Below are 22,138 nucleotides of genomic sequence, written 5' to 3'. Positions count from 1 at the left end.
CTCACTCCCCAATGTTACATTGCATAGGCATTTCTGTTCTCTGAAGGACATGCACCATCTGCTGGCCACACTGTGAAATCCTGTGTTGTTATCTGCTGGTATTAATGTCATCTGTGGAGGTAGTAAGCTTTTTTTGTAAGATGAGGGGGTTTTGCTTATATTCATGCATCTGACTTAGTCCTCTCCAGAATCAGTTTTCTAACTAACCCTTGATGTATTATGTGTATAATAATATGTATGTGTATGTATGCATATATATGTGTGTATATATGCATATATATACGTGTATATATATTGTTTTGGTCAGTAGATTGTGGTATTAGCATGTGGATGCTATGTAACTTAACTAAAAAGTTCCTAGACAGATAGAGAGATGGATTTGGTGTCAGGAAGACCAGAGTTCAAATCTGGCCTCAAACACTCACTATGCGACCCTGGGCAAGTCACTTAACTTCTGTTTGCCTCAGTTTCTTCATCTGTGTAATGGAAATAATAATAGGATCTACCTCCCAGAATTGGTATGAGGATCAAATAAGAAAATAATTGTAAAGCACGCAACGCCTGGTGTTACATAAATGTGTAATATTGTTGTTATTCAGGAATAAATAACACTGTTATCCACATACTTTCCATTCTGAATTTCCCTAATTTGTTTTTATATTATCATTATCACATTCCCACAATTAAGCCTAACATTGTAGGATGAGGCATTTACTCCTTTTTAGTATAATGATCATGGAATATTTATAGGTTTCATTAATACATGTCTATAATGTTAACTCTATGCAATTTAACAATTTTTTAAATTTTATTTATTTTTATATCATCTCTTTTTCTGAAAAGACTCTTCCCCTCATCTATCCCGTTAGCTATCCCTTATAACAAAGAATAAAAGGGTACACAAAAGCAAACTCAGCAAAAATAACCAACATATCAGCTGAGTCTGACAGTAAATGTAGTATTGCATGACAGAGTCCAGTCTCTGCAAAGAAAGGAGGGAGTTGTATTTTCTCATCTCTTCTTTGGGACCAAACTTTTAATTATTCATTGTTGAGTTTAGGGTTCATTTTGTCATTATTCTTTCAGTTCACGTTGTTGTAGTATGTGTGTGTGTGTGTGTGTGTGTGTGTGTGTGTGTGTGCGCGCGCGCGCGCGCGCATTTTTCCTGGTTGTGCAGGCCCAGCTTGACTCAGGTCAGTCTAGTGGTTCCATCTTCATATTGGAACAAAAAGAGGGATTTGTAGACCACGTAATGTTTAACAAGGAGTTTACTTATCAATAGTATGAAAAGGATATTCACCTAAGGTGGGTGTATTGACTCACAGGACACTGGGACATTCACTAACCCTGGGGATTCCCCATATTTCTTGTGCACTGGGCATTTACGGTGAACTGAGCACAGATATACATTGATGATTTGAGCTTTAGACCCCTGGAATAGTCCAGTATTGAGGACAGTTTCATGGCCTTTTTAGGAAAAAACCAGCCTTACCTACCTAGGGTATGGAAGCAGCTAGATGGCTCAGGGGATAGAGTGCTGGTCCTGGAGTCAGGAAGTTGTTCAGTTATTTCAGTCGTTTCTGACTCGTTGTGAACCCATTTGGGATTTTCTTGGCAAAGATACTGGAGTAGTTTGCCATTTCCTTCTCCAGCTTATTTTATAGATGAGGAAACTGAGGCAACAGTGTCAAATGCCTTGCCCAGGGTCACACTTCCTAATAGCAGGCCCGGTACTTTCTGCACTGTGCCCACTAGCTGCCATATGGAAGGAAGACCTGAGTTCAAATCCAACCTCAAATGCTTACTGTGAGACCCTGGCCAAGTCACTTAACCCTGTTTGCCTTAATCCACTGGAGAATGAAATAGCAAACCACACCAGTATATTTACCAAGAAAACCTCTTCGGTAGTATTGGCATGCTATGGCCCACAGGGTCACAAAGAGTTGGTTGTGACTGAATAACTGAACAACAGCAAGGCCTAGAGTAGATGTTGCCCCTACCATGCCATGCTTCACTCAATTCTTCATCTTCATTTGTTTCTTACGGTGGAGGAACATTCCATTTTATTCATCTACCACAATTTGTTTTGCCATTTACCAAAAGATTTGCAACTGTTGTTCAGGCCTTTACCCTTCACCAAAAGATGGCTATCTACTTTTTAACAAGCATCATTAAGGACCAACTAGGTGCTCATTTACTTTAACTGCTCTAGATGCAGAACTTAAAAGGCAAAAGTGAAATAGACTGGGCCCTCAAGAGCCTGTATTCTGCTAAAGTGTACATTTAACATATAGATAAAGGAGTATGTAATATATGCAAATGAGATAAAAAATAACTTCAGGAATTCAGGGGGGCCACTAACAACTGGGATGCTCTGCTGTACATACATACATATATATACACATGTGTATATGTACACGTATGTGTGTCTTAGAATTATGGATCTGTTTGCATCAGTATCTGGTAAAATTAATGTATGTAATTCAGTTCAATGTGAAACACTCTGATTAAGTCATCAATAGCATTTATTAAGTACCTCCTATGTGCCAAGCACTGTGCTATGGTGCTGAGGCTACAGGGAAAGGCAAAAATAGTCTCTTCCCTCAAGAAACTTACAGTCTGAGGAGGGAGACAATAACAAGCAAATAAATCCGTACAAGCCACTACATACAGGAAAAATAGTAAATAATTAGAGTGAAGGCACTAGAATCCAGAGGGATTAGGACAGGCTTTCTGTGGAAGGTGGGCTTTTAGTTGGGACTTGAGGGAAACCAGCAGGCAAAGGTAAGGTGAGAAAGAATTCCAGGCGTGCAAGGCAACCTGTAGAAATGTAGTGTTGGGAAACGGAGTACCTAGTGTGAGAAACAGCAAAGACACAAGTAAAGGGCAGGAGAGAGGTGTAAGAGGAGTGGAAAGGCTGCAAAAGACTTTAAAAGCCAAACAAAGGATTTTATATCTGATCCTGGAGGCAATAGAGAAAGCCACTAGAATTTAATGAATAGAGGAGTGACATGGTCAGACTAGAGTTAGGAAGATTACTTTAGCAGCTGAATAGAGAATGAGCCAGAGGCAGAGAGAGACCAGAAACAGAGATTCTAACCCAGAGGTTCCCAAACTTAAGAAATATATACATATATTTTTTAAAATGACACATCTTTTTTTTTTGGCTAGGCATTGGGGTTAAGTGACTTGCCCAGGGTCACACTGCTAGTAAGTGTCAAGTGTCTTGAGGCCAGATTTGAACTCGGTCCCCCTAACTCCAGGGCTGGTGCTCTATCCACTGCGCCACCTACCTACCTCCAAATGACACAAATTTAACAATTTATTGTAAATTTGTGGGATTTTTCTGTATTGAAATTTTTATGGTGCAATATTGCATCATGTAACCACATAGTATTATATTGTAAACAAGTCATTACATGCACATATTCCTGCTGATGCATGCTGGACTTCCCGACAGTGTACTACTACATGCTTGCCTGCCAACACTTGCTTGTTAAGGCCAGTTGGTGGACTTGTGATTGGATATAACTTGCATTTTGTTTATTTATTTGGAAAATAATATAATCACTACTACTTTAACTCTGTTACACAACAGATGAAACACATACGAACGATTTTTCAAAATTTTCTCCTCTTCTCTTCTTTCCTTATGCTTCCACCATCCCATTATTTTTATTCAATGCCCCCCAGTTACATCTGACATTACCACTGCCCCCTGGATCATTCCAGCACCCCCCAGAGGGTGTTATCAACCGCTTTGGGAACCTCTGCTCCAACTGGAATACTGTTGCAAAAGTCCAGTCATAAGTTGGAGGACTTACATCAGTAGGTCCTGACTGGTGTCAGTGTCAGAAAAGAGGTGGGAGAACACACCAGAGACACTGAAAAAGTAGATTTGAAAGGACTTGACAACAGTTTGGGTATGGGGATGAGAAGAGTAAGAGGGAGTGAGTAGTTAAAGATAAAGCTTGGGTCACAAGCCTGGGTGACTGGGAAGGATAGCAGTGCTCTTGATAATAGCAGGGAAGTTAAACAGAAGGGAGGGTTTTATGAGAAAGATATTGAGTTAAGTTTTGGACATGTTCAGTTAAAGACGACTATGAGACAACCAATTTGAGATTTCCCATAGGCATTTGGAGATATGAGACTGGGGGTTTGTAGAGAAATTAGGGTTGGACAAAAAGATATGAGAATCATCTGCATTGAAATGATAGTTGAATTTATGGGAGCTGATGAGATCACCAAATGAAATAATACAGAGGGAGAAGAGAAAACGGCCCAGGACAGAGCCTTGGGAGCCACTCACAGGTAACAGGCACAGCATGAATGAACATCTAGCAAAGGAGACTGAGAAGAGGTCAGACAGGTAGGAGAGCCAAGAGAGAAGGGGAATTAAAGCCTAAAGAGAAGAGGGTGATTGACAGTGGCAGAGGTCAAGAAGGAGGATTGAGAAAAAGCCATTAGATTTGGTAATTAAGAGATCATTGTAACTTTGGAGAGAGTAGTTTCAGTCAAATGATGAGGTTCAGAAGCCAGACTGTAGAGAAGAGAGTAAGAAAAAGGAAAGTGGAAAAAATGTTTGTGGAAGACCTTCTTAAGGAGTTGAAGTATTAAGGGAGGACTAGCACTTCTGGTGTGGGGGCTGTTGAGCCCTTTTCAGGCCTTCTCATTCACCTTTGGTATCCAACCAGTCATCCACTTCTCAACTGTGGCTCCGAGAAGCAGTAGCATGTGCAGAGGCCCCACTTTGATGAACTGTTTTGGCAGACAGGCTACCCCAAGCATGTAAAGACTTACCCTGGTGGAATGGATGGATGAGAACAATTTGTTCCAATGGTCATGCAAGTGGCTGAAGCAGGCACTGCGGAACGCTTAGGCCTTGTCAGACATCAAAGAAGCCAAGGTCATCCACTGCATCCTGGGCCGTTGCCAGTCCTCCTGACTTTTGTGTTGCCCTGGAATTTGATGAGTGTAGAAGAGAGTGTGAGGCTGACAACTTTGTGAAACTCCGCCTCACTTAAATTATTTATCACCTCATGGTGTCATTGGTCCTCTTTAAAAACAAAGGACAAACAATATAATAGAATCTTGAAAGGGAGGAGAGAGATAGGAAAATTGCTATCTCTGGGGATGGTAGAATCAAGTAACATCTAATATGGGCATGGAATTGTGGTCAGTGTGGCATACACAGGTTAATACAACATGGTTTTTATCCTTAACACCATTTGCAAATGAATATTTAGAGTGTGTGTGTGTGTGTGTGTGTGTGTGTGTGTTTTATTAGTGAAGGTCAAATCTATCAAATTCTGGACAAATCATTAGGATGTAATATATTCTCTTATTTGATCCAAATGATGTATGGAACTTGGACAGGATTGTAGTGATTATGTGTGAATCTCATTTAACTTTTTCATAGTCTGGAGAATGAGCAAAAAAAAAAAGACTCTAGAATATGAAAAGGAGCTGAAATGTTAACTTACCATTCTCTGCAACACTGATGTACCCATACAAAATGAAACAGTGTAATCTGGCAATTCCCAAGTAGATTGTTTGGCTATAAAGAGTAGAGTAGAAAGAGGGCTTGCTGAAATTTTAGTAGCATTTCCCAAATTGGCATGGCATGTCTGAGGCTAGCTTAGTGATGAGGCAAGTACACACATTTTCTCATTTAGGGTTTAATCTTTTTAATGTGCAGCCAGTGTATGATTCTGAGACTTTAGATGTCTAAGATGGCGAAGATCTATTTCTGTATTGAATGCATTTCACAGCCTTCTTGCATACGCTGCCACAATCTAGAATTTATGACAGCAAAAGGGCCGTGTCTAACAAGAGGCTATTATATACAGTGTAGTTGAAATATCTTGCTTTATTACTCCTGCTACAGAGATCCCTGTTTCTCTATAATGATGCGTTGCTTCTTCAGAAGGAATTATACATAATAGATTCACACTTGTGGATCTTGTGCCCATAGCATATCAGAGAAAGAATAGTGGAGAAGGAAGTACTTCTGTGCACAGATTATAGACTCCTTGAAGAAGCAGCATGATAACAGCAGAAAGATCCCTGGCTGTGGAGTCAGAGGACATGCATTCATATCTACCCTAATAATTACATTTGTTTGAATTTGGGCAAGTCACTTAAACTTTCTGAGCCTTGGAGGTCCTTTCTGGCTTTATATCTGTCCTATGACCTCTATGATATCTGCCAGCTCAAAATCTATGATCTAGGAAGGGTACTTTGCCTTTTACTTCTACATTCTGAACCCCTCATAATGCCAACTACAGGACTGGGCACATACTAGATAGTTTGATAAATACTGCTTGACTCCACTGCCCAAGTTATTTTCTCACCCATCTCTTCTGGGAAAATCCGAGCTGTTTGTCCAGTATTGTCTTCATCACAAGGAGGCAGCTCCTTTATGCCTTTAACTGTCATTCCATGTGATTCATAGATTCACAGACTGTTAAAGCTGGAAGGAGCCCTTGAGATAATATACCCTCATTATACAGATGAAGAAACTGAGATCCAGAGGTGAAAAGACTGGATCTAGGTCCCACAGCTAGTTGGTAGAATCATGATCGGGACCCAAATTTCCTGACTCACCCCTTCACTTTCCTCCCACGTCCCACTCTAGTCTTCTGCTTTTCTTAGCCAACAAAGGAAGGGGGGATAAGGCTAGATCAAATGAGAAAATGTCAAGCATTTTGGAAACCTTAAAGGGTCATATAAACAAATAAATGTGAACTGTTACTGTTTTGTTATTTATAAACTTATGTCTCGCTCTGTGAAATTATTTGTCTACATAAATACTTTGTTATCATCATCTCTATAAAACTTTTTCATATTATTTCTTATTTCATATATGCATACATATACACACATACATATGTGCATATATATATATACACATACATATGTGCATACATACTCATACATACATATGCTCTTCAAAACCTGCCCTCCTTACTACACCACTTCTCTACCCCTTCATGTACTCTGTGATGCAGTGACACTGGTGCCTTACTCTTCCTCAAACAACACATTCCATCTCCCAGCCTTGGATATTTTCACTGGCGTGCCTGGAATGCTTCCTTGGCTTCCTTCAAGTCCCAGCTAAAATCCCTCCTTCTACAGGAAGGCTTTTTCTATCCCCTTAAAGTCTAACACCTTCCCTCTATTGATTATCTCCAATTCATCCTCTGTTTAGCTTGTTTGTACATAATTGATTTCATGTTGTCTCCCCCATTAGATTGTAATCTCCTTGAAGGCAGGGATTATTTTTTGCCTTTCTTTATATCAGCACTTAATACAATGCCTAGCACATAGTAAATATTTAATAAATCTTTATTGCCTATGTATATGTATACTGAGATATATGTATATATAATATATATACACATAATTATATAGCTTTATAGAGTTATACACATATAGTATTTATAACATGTATCATATGATTATGGGTATTATGGAGAGTTCTTTAGGAGTGAGTAAAGAACAATAATCTTTTATCACAGAAAAAATATGACAATCAAGTAAAAGACTATATGTGTATCTGTAGAACTACATATATAGTTATACACATAACTATACACATAAATAGTTATACATACATATATAGTTATGCACACATATGATTATATACATATATAGCTATAATTATACAAATTTTATAGTTATTCACAGATATAATAATATACACATATATAGTTCTATATATACTTATGTCCTTCCTTTGATTGTCATGTATTTTTTCAGTAATAAAAGGTTACTGCTCTTTTCTCATTCCTAAATAACCCTCTATGATTTCCATAAACAATGACATAATGCATATTATAAATACTAAAACAATCCTGCCTGATTAGTATCATTATCCCCATTTTACAGATAAGGAAACTGAAATAGAGGATTTAAATGAATTTCTCTCAGCCTCAAAAACTATTCGATAGAACTTACTCTAGAGCTTAGGTTGCCTGATTGCTAATCCAAAACTCTTTCTATAATGCTTTCCTCAGACCTTACTTTCAATTGAGATTCCCAGTTTCAGACTAGGGTCTCCCAAAACAACATGGAGGATCTGGTTGGCAGGCACCAACATGGACATAAGAGCTAAAGGGGGAGACAGGCTACTTCTACACTGTAATTAGAAGTGGAGCACTCTTCATGACCATAAAGCATTATACAAATTATACAACTACTATTGTTATTTTAATGGGAGAGGCAGAATTGTGTACAACAGCTAATATATTAAACCTCAAGTCAGGAAAGTACAAGTTCAGATCTCTCCCCTGACTCTATGATCTTGTCCAAATCATTTCTCTGAGACTCAGTTTCTTTGTCTACAAAAAAGCTACCTAAGAAATCACTAAGGTCAAATTTTTTATTCTCTGTGAATTGGACAGACAATTGAAGCAAGTAACAAAACCTCCTGATCTTTATGAGCATTGAAAAATGGCTCCAGAGTAGATGAAATTACTTGGAGTTCAGAATGGGAAGAACAGAGAAATTCCATTTGTTTTCTGGCTTAAGCCTAGATGTCCACTATAATAATAATTATAATAATAATAATAATAATAATAATAATAATAGGCAGATGTTTGCTGGAGCCAACTCTAACTGGCTCACCAAACCTGCTAGATTTTTAGTGTGCATGTTTCCACCTCAGTTCCTAATAACACAGTGTTAGTAACACAGATTAAAAGTGAGTATGGATGCATTTTCCCCCCAATAACTTACATTTGCCAATCCAGCCCTGATAATAGATCACATTTCTATAGCATTTTAAGATTTATAAAACATTTTCTATGTGTTATCCTCCCCATAATCCTGTAAGGTAGTATTGTTATCATCCCTGGGTTACAGATGAGGAAACTGAGGCAGAAACAAGTGATTTGCCCTGAGTTATACTACTAGTAAATATCTGAGACAGGAGATCAGCCTGTCTCACCTATTCTGGGGACCTTCTGTAACTCAAATAATTACAGGATAACTGAGCTAGAACAAAACAGAGGTTGTCTAGTTCAACTATCTCATTTAACAGAAGATAAAACCAAGGCTCTCAAAGGTTAAGGTACTTGTTTCAGGCTTTATGGGCAGCAAGTGGCAGATTTGGGATTTAAACCATTTTTTGATAACCGGCCTGTGTTCATTACACAATACTATGAAGATCCAGCCTATGATTTAGAGAATTTTCCCAAGATGTAAAGTAATTGTAAAAACAGTGAATGGGCAGGATCCCTAAAGGGGGTGGTCAGAAGTATCAATTAAGAATAAGTAGCAAACTTGTTTTGGTGTTAACAAATCTTCCACTGCGGGAACCTGCAGTCTTGAGGCCACATGTGACCCTTCTAGGTCCTCAAGTGTGGCCCTTTGACTAAACCCAAAGTTCACAATTGTTCTGTGAAGTTTGAATTCATTCAAAGGGCCGCACTTGAGGACCTAGAGGGCTACATGTGAATGCCACGTGTTCCCCATCACCGTTCTAGTGAGATATTTTTTATTATTGTTCAGTTGTTGAAGTTGTATCTGACTCTTCATGACCCCATTTGGGGTTTTCTTGGCAGAGATACTGGAATGGTTTGCCATTTTCTTCTCCAACCCATTTTACAGATGAGGAAATAGGCAAACATGGTTAGGTGACTTAACCAGGGTCACACAGCTAATAAGTGTCTGAGGCCAGATTTGAACTCAGAAAGATGAGTCTTCCTGACTAAAGGCCCAGTGTTCTATCCACTGCACCCACTAGCTGCCCAGTGGGATAGTTCTTGGGCAAAACTGTAATTCTGAGGTTGATAAATAAGATAGAGACTATAAGAAAGAGAAAGGTGCTTTTTAAAAAACTGGAATGGAAGTGAAGATACTGTTTGGAGGAAAGTGGTAACCAGATTAGTAGAATAATCACAATGACCAAATCCACATTTCACAGAAAGCATAGGATCATAGAATTAGAGTTACAAGAGACCTCAGAAGCTATCTAGTCCAAATCTCTTATCTTACAGATGAGGAAACAGGCCTGCAGAGGTTAAATGACTCGCACAAAGTCACACCAGGTAGTGTCAGAGATGAGATTTGAACCACAGATTTTTGTAGTGAGTTTTCAAAGTAGAAACTGCACACAAGGAACTTAAATAAAGGAATAGCTAAAAGTAAATTGCCATAAACTATTAACTGCTAAAAATAAAATTAAAAATAGGTTGACCAGAAAGTCCCTGCAAAGTTCTGCAAAATAATAATCTGCATAGGGACTTCTGACTCATTTTCTTTATGCCTATGTTAGCAAAAATTTGCATCTCTGTAACATACGTTTTTGTAAACATGTTTCTCTGTAAGAGGAAAAGGGCCAAGCCAGATTTCTCAAGAACTACATTTTAGGCAGAAAAAAGCCACCTCTCCATTCTGATGTGCTTTTCCTTTTATTGGGTTGATCAGACCTGGTAACTTTTGTTTGCCTTCATGATGGAGATAAAATGTATCTGTAGTCTTCTAGACTAATTGCTTGAGGCTATAACAGTGCATGCCAGTAGTAAATCTAGTAGATGGTTCTTTATTTTCCTATTTGTGCATCACTGAGGAAAGACAAATCATTTTTTTGTGAATGGGTAAGTTTTTAGCATAAGACAAGCTCATTTACCTTTGATATGTACAAAATAGTTTGTCCATGAAGTGATTAAGTATGTGTACCCGAAAGAGTCACTGTGCAACAGCATGGAATGAGTTTATACAGATTGTTAGGGCTAGACGGTACCTTAGTAAACATGATCTTTTTGTTGTTGTTATTCAGTCATTTCAGTGTTGTCCAAGTACATGACCCCATTTGAGTTTTCTTGGCAAAAATACTGGAGTGGTTTACCATTTCCTTCTTAAGAAATACTGGTTTGCCATTTTCTTTTCTAGCTTATTTTACAGATTGGTTAAGTGACTTGCGAACTCAAGAAAATGAGTCTTCCTGACTCCAGGCTGGGCACTCTATCCACTGTGCCACTTAGACATGATCTAGGACAGTGAGAAGAGTCCTGGATATAGTCACAAGCCTCAGGTTAAAATCCCACCTCTACCACTTTCTACCTATGTGACCTTGGGCTATTTATTACCTGGACTTCATCTTCTTCCTCATCTGAAAAGTGAGAGTTCAACCAAATGGACTCTAAAGTACCTTCTGGCCCTAAATCTCTGCTGTAATCAGTCTTCCTTGTTCTACAGATGAAAAAAACTGAGGCTCAAATAACTTGTGATTTGCCTATGGTCATACAAGTTAGTTCTAAGTACAGACTCAAAACTAGGTTTCATCATTGCTGTGGTCCAGTATCTTTTCTACTCCATCTATCTTGTGAAATAATGAGATAATATTTATGAAGTGCTTTTCAAACCATCAAGTGCTATATAAGTGCCAGCTATTATTATTTTTGAGATAACGAGTTAACAACTCTGTGATAAAGAATGGCAGAGAGAGAATTTAGCGGAGGCCATTTTTGCCTAAGATGGTAAGTTGGGCTACATGACTCTGAAGGTCTTTTCCAACTATAAGATTTTATACTATGGTGACTCTGGTTATATAAAGGGTTCTTTCCTGAGCCATCTTCTCTAATCTTGCTTTCTTACTGTTTTGCTTTGGTCTTGCTTTTCTTTTTTCTCTCTTCCTTGCTTTCCTCATCATTTTTTTCCCTTCTACTGAAGGTGAGAGATAGGCAAAGAAGTTTAACACTCCTTAAGCACATCTTTACCATTACCACTGTGAAAATATAGCATTGAAGACGTATACCTACACTTGAAAAGCATCCAGGAAAGGAAAGAAAATTAAAGGAGGTTGAGGTACTATTCAAATCAGCTATCATGGGATGTGTTTTACAACGAAGTTCTTCGGGTTCCTTCAATGATAGTTTTTGTCCCTCGTCAGTCATATCAGTGTATGGTGCTGGATGTGCCATACTTTCAGAGAGATATTTGGCTTATTGAATGATTTTGCTAATATTAGAAAGATTTTTTTTGTTTTCTCATAAATGTTTTTGGTAAATTCATATGTGATTCTTTTTAGATTTGTCAAATTTTTTTCTATGAAAGTAACATTTCTAAAATTTAAGGGAGGAGGGAGGGAGAACAAGTTATTTATTTACTCACTCCTCCAAACTTGGCAAATATTCCCTGATCTCCCCCATTCTTCAAGAAAAAAACCACCACCTAATCAAACACTTCACTACTTGACCCTGCAATCCCTTTAATTTATTATCCTTTATCTCTTCTCCCTTGTACTGCCAGGTCCTAAAGTTGTCCGTACTTGCAATTCCCATTTCCTTACATCCCACTCACTACTCAACCCCTTTGAAGGAAGCTTCAGATTCTTAGAGGTAGAGGTGAAATGGGAATGACTTCTAAGCATGGGGGGATAGGTATAATATCATGTGTGAGGGACAGCAAGTAGGCCGGTTTGGTCATACTTTGGAGTGAGTGAAGGGAGATAATGTGTAATAAATCTGGGACCAGATTATGAAGGCTCTTAAATGTCAAATAGAGGAGTGACATTGTGACTTGTACTTGAGGAATATCATTTTGGCAGTTATATAGAGTGTGAAATGAAGAGAGGAGAGACTTGAGTCAGAGGAACCAATTAGGAAGCTATTCTGGTAGGTCAGGTGAGAAGTAATGAGAGCCTGAATTTGTGTGATGGCCCCTTGAGTGGAGAGAAGAGAATGATTATGAGTAGATGGTGGAGAGATACAATCAGTATGATTAGATGGGAGAGGGAAGGTGGGACAAAGCAGAGTATGTGTTGAGAGAGAATGAAGAGTTTATTATGATTATGAGGCTGTAAACCAAGATGACTGAAAAAATGGTACTCCCCCAAACAGAAAAGGAAGTTAGGAGGAGATATAGGTTTGGATGAAATGATAATGAGTTCTCTTTTGGAAATGTTGGGTCATCTAGTACAACTCCCTCATTTTACAGGGAAAGAACCTGAGCCCAATGAGGTTAAATGACCAATCCATAGTCACACACACACATAGTAAGTGGCAGAACTGAGACTAGACTTCAGTTCTGACTCTAAATCTGATGACGCTTTTTTCATGGAGCCATGCTCCCTCCCGACATTTTACCTGGAATGGTGAAACCAACAACCATTGGTTTCATCCATAAACACAAAACCAAATGTGGCAGATTTAAAATTAAAGTAGTGGTTGATGGCTCTGTGTTGTCTTAAGGGTTTCCCATGTTTTAACAGCAGAGAACATAGAAGTGCCAAAGAAAACATGCTTCTATTTTCACACTTGTCCAACTGTTGGTTTTCTTATAGAACTCTCACCCTGTGCCAGCAAGTAAGACCACAGAATTCCTCCCCAGCTCTCAAGCTTCAGCTCCAAAGGTGAGCAAGTTCAACTTTATTACTTGTATTTGCATCATGCTTCATATATAAAGAGATCATAAGCATTATTTAACATTAAATTTGATCCTGTTTTATGAGGTTCAGCAACATCAAATAGATTTCATTGACTCACTGGAGGTTACCACAGGAATCAGAAATAGAAATAGCTGCTGTTCCTATTTCCTAATTATTGCTTTTCTGAAATATGCTTGAAAACTCTTGTATTGACATTTTCCCCCAGATAAATTAGCAAGCTTATATGAAATTTTCTATCAGTCCAAAATACCATTCCCATTCTGAGAGGAGCAGCTTCTAGTGATCATTGCAGATGCAGAAATCCAAGAGCACAAAATGCTGTCCACCTTTCTCTCCATATCCCTCTCTCCTTTTTGCTGTTCTACTTCTGTTAATTGTTAATCTACCTTTGACATTTCTCTTTAATGCATCTAATTCCTCCTTTAAGAAAGAAGGAGGGTAGATTCGGTCCAGAAGAGAAAGCAGGGTTAGAACAACCTTATCCAATTCATTTAACTAACATTCATTTAATTCCTACTTTTATGGAGAATGTCAGGGATACACATATCTCAGGATCCCAGAGTTGGAAGGGAAATCATCTCTTCCATTCCTTTTGTAAGCAAGAGTCCCCTCTCCAGAGCCCCTGAGAGGTGATAGCCAGGTTAAGGCTATCAGCCAGTTTTTAGGGATCAGGAATACATTTTTCTTTGTTCATCCGTCTTTTGATCAGTCCTAAGTGTAAGATGATTCTTCCTTCTAGCAAGCCTAAATTTGTCTCTTTGCGCTTTCCACCATTTGCTTTTATTTCTAACGCCCCAGGTACAAGTAGAACAAATCTAGTCCCTCTTCAGCGTGAAATACAAATATTTGAAGCCAGCTATGGTGTCTGACCTGCTCCCTGAGTCTTCTCTTCTCCAGGCTTAAAAAAAATTCCCATTTCCTTCAACCCATTCTTGATGGGCTATCAAAGTACAAAGCAAAGAATCTCATCCCTGAATCTCAAATTAATGATTTCCGATGAGTTTCTTCTAACTAATTCCAACTTTACAAATTTGAGAACCAGATACTTTAATTGTCATTTAAGGAATATGCAAAATCCAGGGCAGTGCCTCAAAGAGACTCTTCAGAAGGAGATACCTGCTCATCCTCAGTGGATTGGAGCAGCCATTTGAGCCAGAAAAGGAGGAGGTCAAGGTCAGGCTCAACCTCAAGTCATGTTTTGGAGGGTAAAATTCCAGAAACAACTGTGAGGAAGAAATTGAAAGTGAAGCAGTCAAGAAGACATTTGGAATATACCAAGACCAATGGGAACTCCCAGGTAGAGCATTTTATTTCTTCATTCTTAAAATTTGTAAAGAGGTACTAGTTCCTGAAGTAGCATTTGGGCAAGAGTTATACTTCATTGTAACTGTTTTGTTTTTTTCCTCCAGGCTGTCTAGCCATGTAATACAAATTGCGATCTGTAATGTCTAGCCAGGGTCTTGATTTCTCTCATTTTTCTGAATTCTCACCCCCCACCCCCCCAAAAAAGAAAGAAAGAAAACCCAAAACAAACAAGCAAAAAATGTTCTGATTGTTATTTTCAGCAGAGTAGGTGGAGAGCTCACACTAGGTGAAAGATGTCCTGAACTTAGACAGACTAGGAAATGTCTTTCTAGATATAATTTATTTAAAGAAGAAAAGTCCAGATGATTACAGATGGCAAACTTGCAGCATTACATACTCTGGAGTTTTGCATTGAATGCTTTAGAGAAGTTTGTGGCCAAATGTTACATGGTTTCCATTTACTCAAACTAAAAAGTTATAGGCAGAGGGGGATTATACTATTGCTAATAAAGTAGGACTAAAAAGTGATGAAACTGAATTTTTTTGTCACCAGAATTTGTACATTCAAATGAATGAATAATCATTTTGAGAGAATGCACACCTATTGCAACCGTACTGCCTGTGCTTTTGCTTTTTTAGAAATCTTCTTTAGGAATTTCCTTCAAAGCCAGCTTATCAGCTGCACAAGGAAATCACTCAATTACTTTACACCTTTGTCTCCTCAATGTGGTATTAACCAGCCTAACTGATCACCCACCGGACTCGACCCTCAATGACTTTTGTCTTTTTGCCGAAGTCTGGTTCACAGTTGGAGGAAGACTTGCTTCCAAAGAGGCTGTTCAGAAGAACATGCCACACAGGTCCTGCAAGCAATCCATTGATTTGACAAGGAATTATTGACTGCCTGCTGTGTACACATAGAGCAAAGATACGTGGTTCCATCCCTCAAAGAGCTTATGGTCTGTTAGGGGTGATCTTAGAGGCAGAAGACTTAAGTTTGAGTGCCAGCTCTGATACTTAATAGCAGTATGACTTTGAACAAAACATCCGTTTTCTTTGAGCCTTTGTTACCTGATCAATAAACTGGGTATAATGATATAGTTATCCGTTCCTCATCACAGGAATGAGAGGCATGACACCCCTGAGATCTGGAAAATCTCTGTAAAATGTTTTGACCCTCCCTTTGTACCAGAGAAGATTTCTGAATTTTCTTCTTTTTCTTTTATGGGGTGTTCACAGTACCTTACTGTAAAATTTGGATTAAATATTTCATCTTGACTCAGTGTGGTCTGCTGGCCTTCAGGTGTCCTCTGCAGCTTCTGAAAACTCCCCAGTAATTCCTGTTTAATTTCTTATTCCAACTTGTGATATATCAAAACCATGATAGGGAAAGTCGCCATGGGGAAGGGATAACTGTAATTACACTATTTACCTCAAGCACCTTATCTGTTTTTTCTTTTAAGAAAATGCTTCATTGACATTAAGTGCTAGACAAAGGTGAACTGTTATTATAAGACATATACACAAATAGCTTTCACAAAATAGAAATGAAAGATACAAAACTGTGAGATGTGATGCTCAAGAGGAATTACAGTACCCAGAAAGGAGCTATAAAACATTTTGAGCAATAGTATCATTGCTGGGAAAGTGTTTAATCAATCAATCAATTAAAAAGTATTGTTAAGCATTTACTATGTGCCAGGCATTGTACCTGGCAAGTATAATTATGCTATCCTAGGGTAATTATTTTGAAGGACAACTTTCGTTTGAAGGTCCTTCTTAGGAAGTCATTTCTTCCTACCAACCTATTTCCCCAGTGGATCTCAAAAATCATAGTATTTAAGAGTTGCAAGGGACCACAAACATATACCTGGACTAAAATTCCCTCTGTAACCCCTTCAAAGAAGTGGTTACCTTGTCTTTGATTGAAGACCTCAAGTAAGGGGGAATCTGTGACCTCCCAAGAAAGTCCCTTGCATTTTTTCTTATTGGTGTGTTTTGTTTTTTTTTTGGTGAGGCAAATCAGGGTTAATTGACTTGCCCAAGGTCACACAGCTAGTGAGTATCATGTGTCTGAGGCCAGATTTGAACTCAGGTCCTCCTGATTCCAGGGCTGGTGTTCTATTCACTACACCACCTAGCTGCCCTTCATTGCATTTTTAAAAAATTGTTTTTTAGTTAAAGAAAATCCAACTTCTTTCCCTCTGATACCTTCCCTTTAAAAAAAGAAATAGAAACTAAATCATTATAACAAATGTGTGGTTGAACAGTGTTCATTGTCTACGTCCAAAAATATGTGTATGTCTTAATCAACACGTTGAGTTCATTACCTTTCTGTCAGGAGGTGAGTGACATGTTTCATCATGAGTAATTGTGATTGGATATTGCATTGATCAGAATTATTAAGTCTTTGAGAAGTTGTTCATCTTTACCATCTTCTTATTATTGCTTTCTCCTGGTCTGGTCCTGCTCATTTTCTTCTACATCAGTTCATATAACTCTTCCCAGGCTTCTCTGAAACGATCTCTTTTATTATTTCTTATACCACAAAAGATGTGTTTTCATTAGGTCGTAGACCCTAAGTTCATTGCATTTTTAGATAGCTCTAATTGTTAAGATGTTTTCTCATACATTTTTTCATATCATTTTCTTCTTCATGCCTTCTGTCCAACTGCTCCTAGTTCTGCCTTCTACAACCAAGCAGAATAAATCTGATCCCTCTTTTAGGTGGCAGTCCTTCAAATATATAAGTTCAGTCATTCTTTCAAAAAATATTTGTTGAGCACTAGCAATGGGCAAGACCCTGTGTTTTTCTGAAAATCAGCTGATTGCTATTATTATAAACACACCTAATATAGGCTTGATTTTCATACAAAGTCAGGGATTGTTGAGATAATAGTTGGGATTTTTTTGTTTATTTGTTTGTTTGTTTTTGCTTAATCATGTCATAAACTAGAATGAATGAAACTACCAAAAAAGATACACCTGCAAGGAAAGTAATTAAGAATCTGGCCAAGTCTTAGAACAGCTGATCCTATGCTTCAACTGTATAGGCTTAGATAGTATATGCCACAGAAGCAAATATTAAATTAATAGAGGGCAAGACCTGTTTTATTTTTTTAATCTTTGTATTCCTATCACTTTCCACTGTGCCTGGCATATAGTAGACATTTAATAAATGCTTGTTGAAATAAAATTGTAAAGGCAAACAATTTTAAGACTTAGGAATTGTGATCAATACAGTGACTAACCACAATTTCAGAGGACTCATATTGAAACATGTTGCTCACCTTCTGACAGAGAGGTGATGGACTCAGAGGGTAGATGGAAACATATTTTTAGACATGGCCATTGTGAGAATTTGTTTTGCTTGACCAGTTATAATTTTTAATAAAAGGTTTTTTTTTTAACTTTTAAAGGGGAGGGGGGAAAGAAATCAGATTTTCATTAATTGAAAAAATGGTTTTTAAAAATGCAGTGAACTCAGTGCAGATTGAGCTATGTACATAAATGTTTATATTATTTGGACATAGCCAGAGTAGAAATTTGTTTTGTTTGATTATATATTCTTGTGGTGGAGTTTGTTTTTCTTGCTTTCTCAGTTGGGGAGAGGGGGAGGCTAGGGAAGGAGTGGCAGAGGTGGGAGGTACAGGGAATGCAGACCTGAAAATAAAATAAAATTGAATTTTAAAAATCAATAAATACTCATTGAAACATTTATCAGCAGATTTCCTCTAAAGACAGATCTTTTACTTTAGAAAATATGGAAGTGAGATGAGACTTGTGATTGTTAGACTATTTAATGTCATTTGACAAATTAACTTCAGTTTACCCAGATCTTAATTGAAATACCTATGATCCTTAATGACTTTTGTGCAGAGTATCTGATTTATGGAGCATCTGATGATTTTTTTTTTTTACTTCTCTAGTCAGTGACTGTAACTCCAGGCACTCTCTTCACCCCCACAGCATGTTAGAGAAATTAAAATTAATTGTGGCATTAATCTAAGCAAAGTGAAATTAGGATTAGTAGGATGTCATGGAGCCCTCGAACACCTTGGTTTGAATACTTGCTCTAACATTTACTAACTGTGTGACCATGGGCAAATCATCTCATTTCTCTGAATCTCATTTTTCTCAACTGTCAAATGAAGATAATAATATTTGCACAACCTACATCACAAGGTTATTGTAAAGAATGTGATTTGTAAACTTCAAAGTGTTACATTAACATAAGTGATTATTGTAATAGAAAAGCATATATGCTCTAAGAAAGTTGTACAGTGAATTCTAAAAGTCTAATATAAATCCTGTATTATGCACTTTAAGAAATTAACTTAATCAATTAGTCTTACTAAAACAATGTCTTTTCATGTCACTCTGCTCAGAAAGCTTCAGCAGTTTCTCAGGCTATAAGAGGACCAAGTTCTTACTCCTTAGGTGTGATGAGCAGAGGTCAAGAAGACCTGAACTCAAATATAGTCTTCAGTACTGGCTGTATGATCCTGAACTTCTCTCGGGCTCTGTTTCCTCATCCGTAAAACCGGGATAATAATAGCTCTATCCTCACAAGGTTGTTATGAGAAAAAAATGAAATATTGTATGTGAAGTGCTTTATAATCTTAAAGCACTGTGTAAATGTTAGCTCTCTTCCTTCCTCTCTCCTCTACTTCCTCCTTTTCCTCTCCTTCTCTTCCTTTTCTTCTTCTTCCTTCTTCTCTTCTGTTTCCTTCTTTTCTTCCCTTCCTCTTCCTCGTTTCCCCCTTTTTTTCTCTTCCTCCTCTACTTCATCCTCATCCACCTCTCTCTACTCCATGACATCCAGACTCCTGGTTGCAGTTACTACCTGTTTACCACCCCCCCATATTCTGGTTCATTCCTACCTCCATACCTTTGCTTAATTATTCTCCCTGCCTGAAATGTCCTCTTCTGTTCTGTTTCTTTTCATCTTGCCTCCTTTCAAGGCTCAAATCCTGCTTTCACCATGGTTTCCTTGGTCAATCCACTATCTACCACCATCATCATCATCATCATCATCACAAATGATATTTATATTGCACTTTAAGGCTTTCAAAGTGCTTTACATACTTTTTTTATCCTAACAACCATCCATGAGGTAGGTGCCGCAAGTATTATTACATCTGTTTTACAGATGAGGAGCCTGAGTCTGAGGAAAGGTATATGCCTTGTTCATATTCACAAAGCTACTAAATTTTATAGATGAAATTCAAACACAGGTCTCTCCTGGCTTCATGTCCCATACTTTTTTCCATTAGATGCTAAAATTGAAAGGTGACCTTACTCATCATAGTGCTTTTCCATGCCACTCATTTTATACTTTATCACGTACTGCCATTAGACAACTCATGTAGTATCATCCTGTAGTGTTACTTAACTTTTTTATGTAGTTATATCTTGTCACTCCAACAAGATTTTGAGTTCCTTAAGGGCGAGGACTAGATTATCCTTCTTTACATCTAGTACAGTACCTTGAATATCATATACATGAGAGGCACACAATACATACTTGCTGAATGAAGAAATAAATGAGTCATTTGACAGCTATGTAATAGGTGTCTGTGCCATAGGGGAAAAAACACGAAAGAGAAAAATTCTTTCATATTTGTCTTAATGTATTTTGTAGGTATCTTCTTGGGAAGCAGAAAGGAAGCCCCATCAGGGTTTTGTGGAAGACTCTAAAATTATAATTGAAGATGAAGATAGCAGCAGTGACCCAGATTTAATTATGGTAAGTGAAATGTTTCTTTTTGCCAATTAAATGGCACCCTGAAAACTATTCCATGTGAGTTTGAGGATAACATAAAGTCTTTAATTTAGAGGATCCCTTAGAGGTCAGTAACTGTCCCAGAATTTTTACATTAATAGGGATCTTATCAGCCATTTATCTAAACGCAGACAGAAAAAAGAGGGCCCTACTGCAACACATGGGCATTTAGGTGGTACAGTGAATAGAGCTCCCAGGCTAGAGTCAAGAAGACTCATCTTCCTGAGTTCGAATCTGGCCTCAGACATTTACTAACTATGTGACCCTGGATAAGTCACTTCACCCTGATTGCCTCAGTTCCCTCATCTGTAAAATGATCTGGAGAAAGAAATGGCAAACCACTCTAGTATCTTTGCCAACAAAACCCCAAATGGGGTCACAAAGAGCTGGACATGACTGAACCATAACTGCAGCACACCCAAGTAGTCATCCAACTCCTGCTTGATGATGTCCAATGAGAGGGAACCCCCTATCTCCCAAGTCAACCTATGGTATTCTCCCTTTCTTTTATATCTGAGAAAACTGAGGTCGAAAATTCAGTGGAAGAGATACAACTAGAAAGCCAGGATCCAGTTTTCCTTACTCAATCCAGTGCTTATTCCATTATAAATCTTAGGATGAAAGTGATAAAAGGGGTATGTGACTTAAAACAGTCATAAGTAATGGCTTTCCAGTGTACTTGGGTGATCATTATCTGTTCCATTAATGCTTACCCATTCCAAGTTGCTGAATTAAACCCTGCTTCAAAATGAATACCAAGAAAATAACATTTCATTGAAAATATGCAAATCTTGGCAAGTTGTGATGAATGTTTCTTTAAATAATTGCATGATTCAGTGTACCACCTTAAAGATAATGAATGCTGACTTCATAAGAAAATAATAAAGAAAAGGGATTTTTAGCCTTCTACAAATTGCAGAATCCATATGCTGTATATTGTCTTATGGTTTTAGACTAATCCAAGTATCCTCAGAAAGAAATCATTGTCATAAGACTCACGGTTTGGAGTCAGATTTTAGGGATTAGAGACTTGAAGAAAAACTCTGTGTAAAGGTAGAAATGTAAGAAAGTGATTTGTAAATGGGAGAAAGAAAAGAAGAGGATCATCCATTAAAATATCTTGACACTAAAAAAAAAAAATCAATCTGAACCATGCCGAAGGAAGCCTAGATACTCCCATATTTGAAAGGAACTCCATGTATTCAAGTGTCAAAATGGACAGGATGGATGTAATGTCTGAACCTGTTGACTGCATTGGTATAGGAAATTCTCAGGTGAGAAAACTGCCTCAGCCTATTGGCTATAGGCTTAGAAAATTGCTCAGAGCCCTGAGAATTGGAAAAAATTGCCTAATGTTACCCAGATAGTATGTGTGAGAGGTGGGGGCTTGAACCCAGGTCTGCCTAGCTCCAAAACCTGCTTCTTCTCCATTATATCACTGTATCGGTCGAAAGGGATGCAAGGCATAAAGTTGCAAACCACCCCTTTAGATTATTCAGATGTTGCTTTGACACCTCTCGCAGCTATGTGTATTCAGTGGATCTCAGATGTGGTATTCATTCGCCCAGCTTATTGTATTAAAATTGCCTCTATTTTTAAGCACTTGCCCTTTTTTCATTATAATACAATTTATGTCCCTGAAATCCTGCCATTCA

The 22,138-nt window shown here is 37.9% G+C and overlaps 1 protein-coding gene across 1 annotated transcript in view; it reads left to right on the top strand.

The window, feature by feature from the left end:
• Nucleotides 1-22,138, top strand: part of MORC1 (MORC family CW-type zinc finger 1) — a 201,072-nt gene that overhangs the window by 116,730 nt on the left and 62,204 nt on the right. The window contains exons 18-20 of the mRNA XM_027867998.1: nucleotides 13,289-13,357; nucleotides 14,457-14,690; nucleotides 20,343-20,447. Coding sequence (XP_027723799.1) covers nucleotides 13,289-13,357; nucleotides 14,457-14,690; nucleotides 20,343-20,447 — 408 coding nt within the window. The remainder of the gene's footprint in view (nucleotides 1-13,288; nucleotides 13,358-14,456; nucleotides 14,691-20,342; nucleotides 20,448-22,138) is intronic.

The sequence above is a fragment of the Vombatus ursinus genome, unplaced genomic scaffold, assembly GCF_900497805.2.
Source record: "Vombatus ursinus unplaced genomic scaffold, bare-nosed wombat genome assembly UNPS02001419.1, whole genome shotgun sequence".
NCBI classification, from domain to species: Eukaryota; Metazoa; Chordata; class Mammalia; order Diprotodontia; family Vombatidae; genus Vombatus; species Vombatus ursinus.
This window is presented reverse-complemented; position numbering and strand designations above follow the sequence as displayed.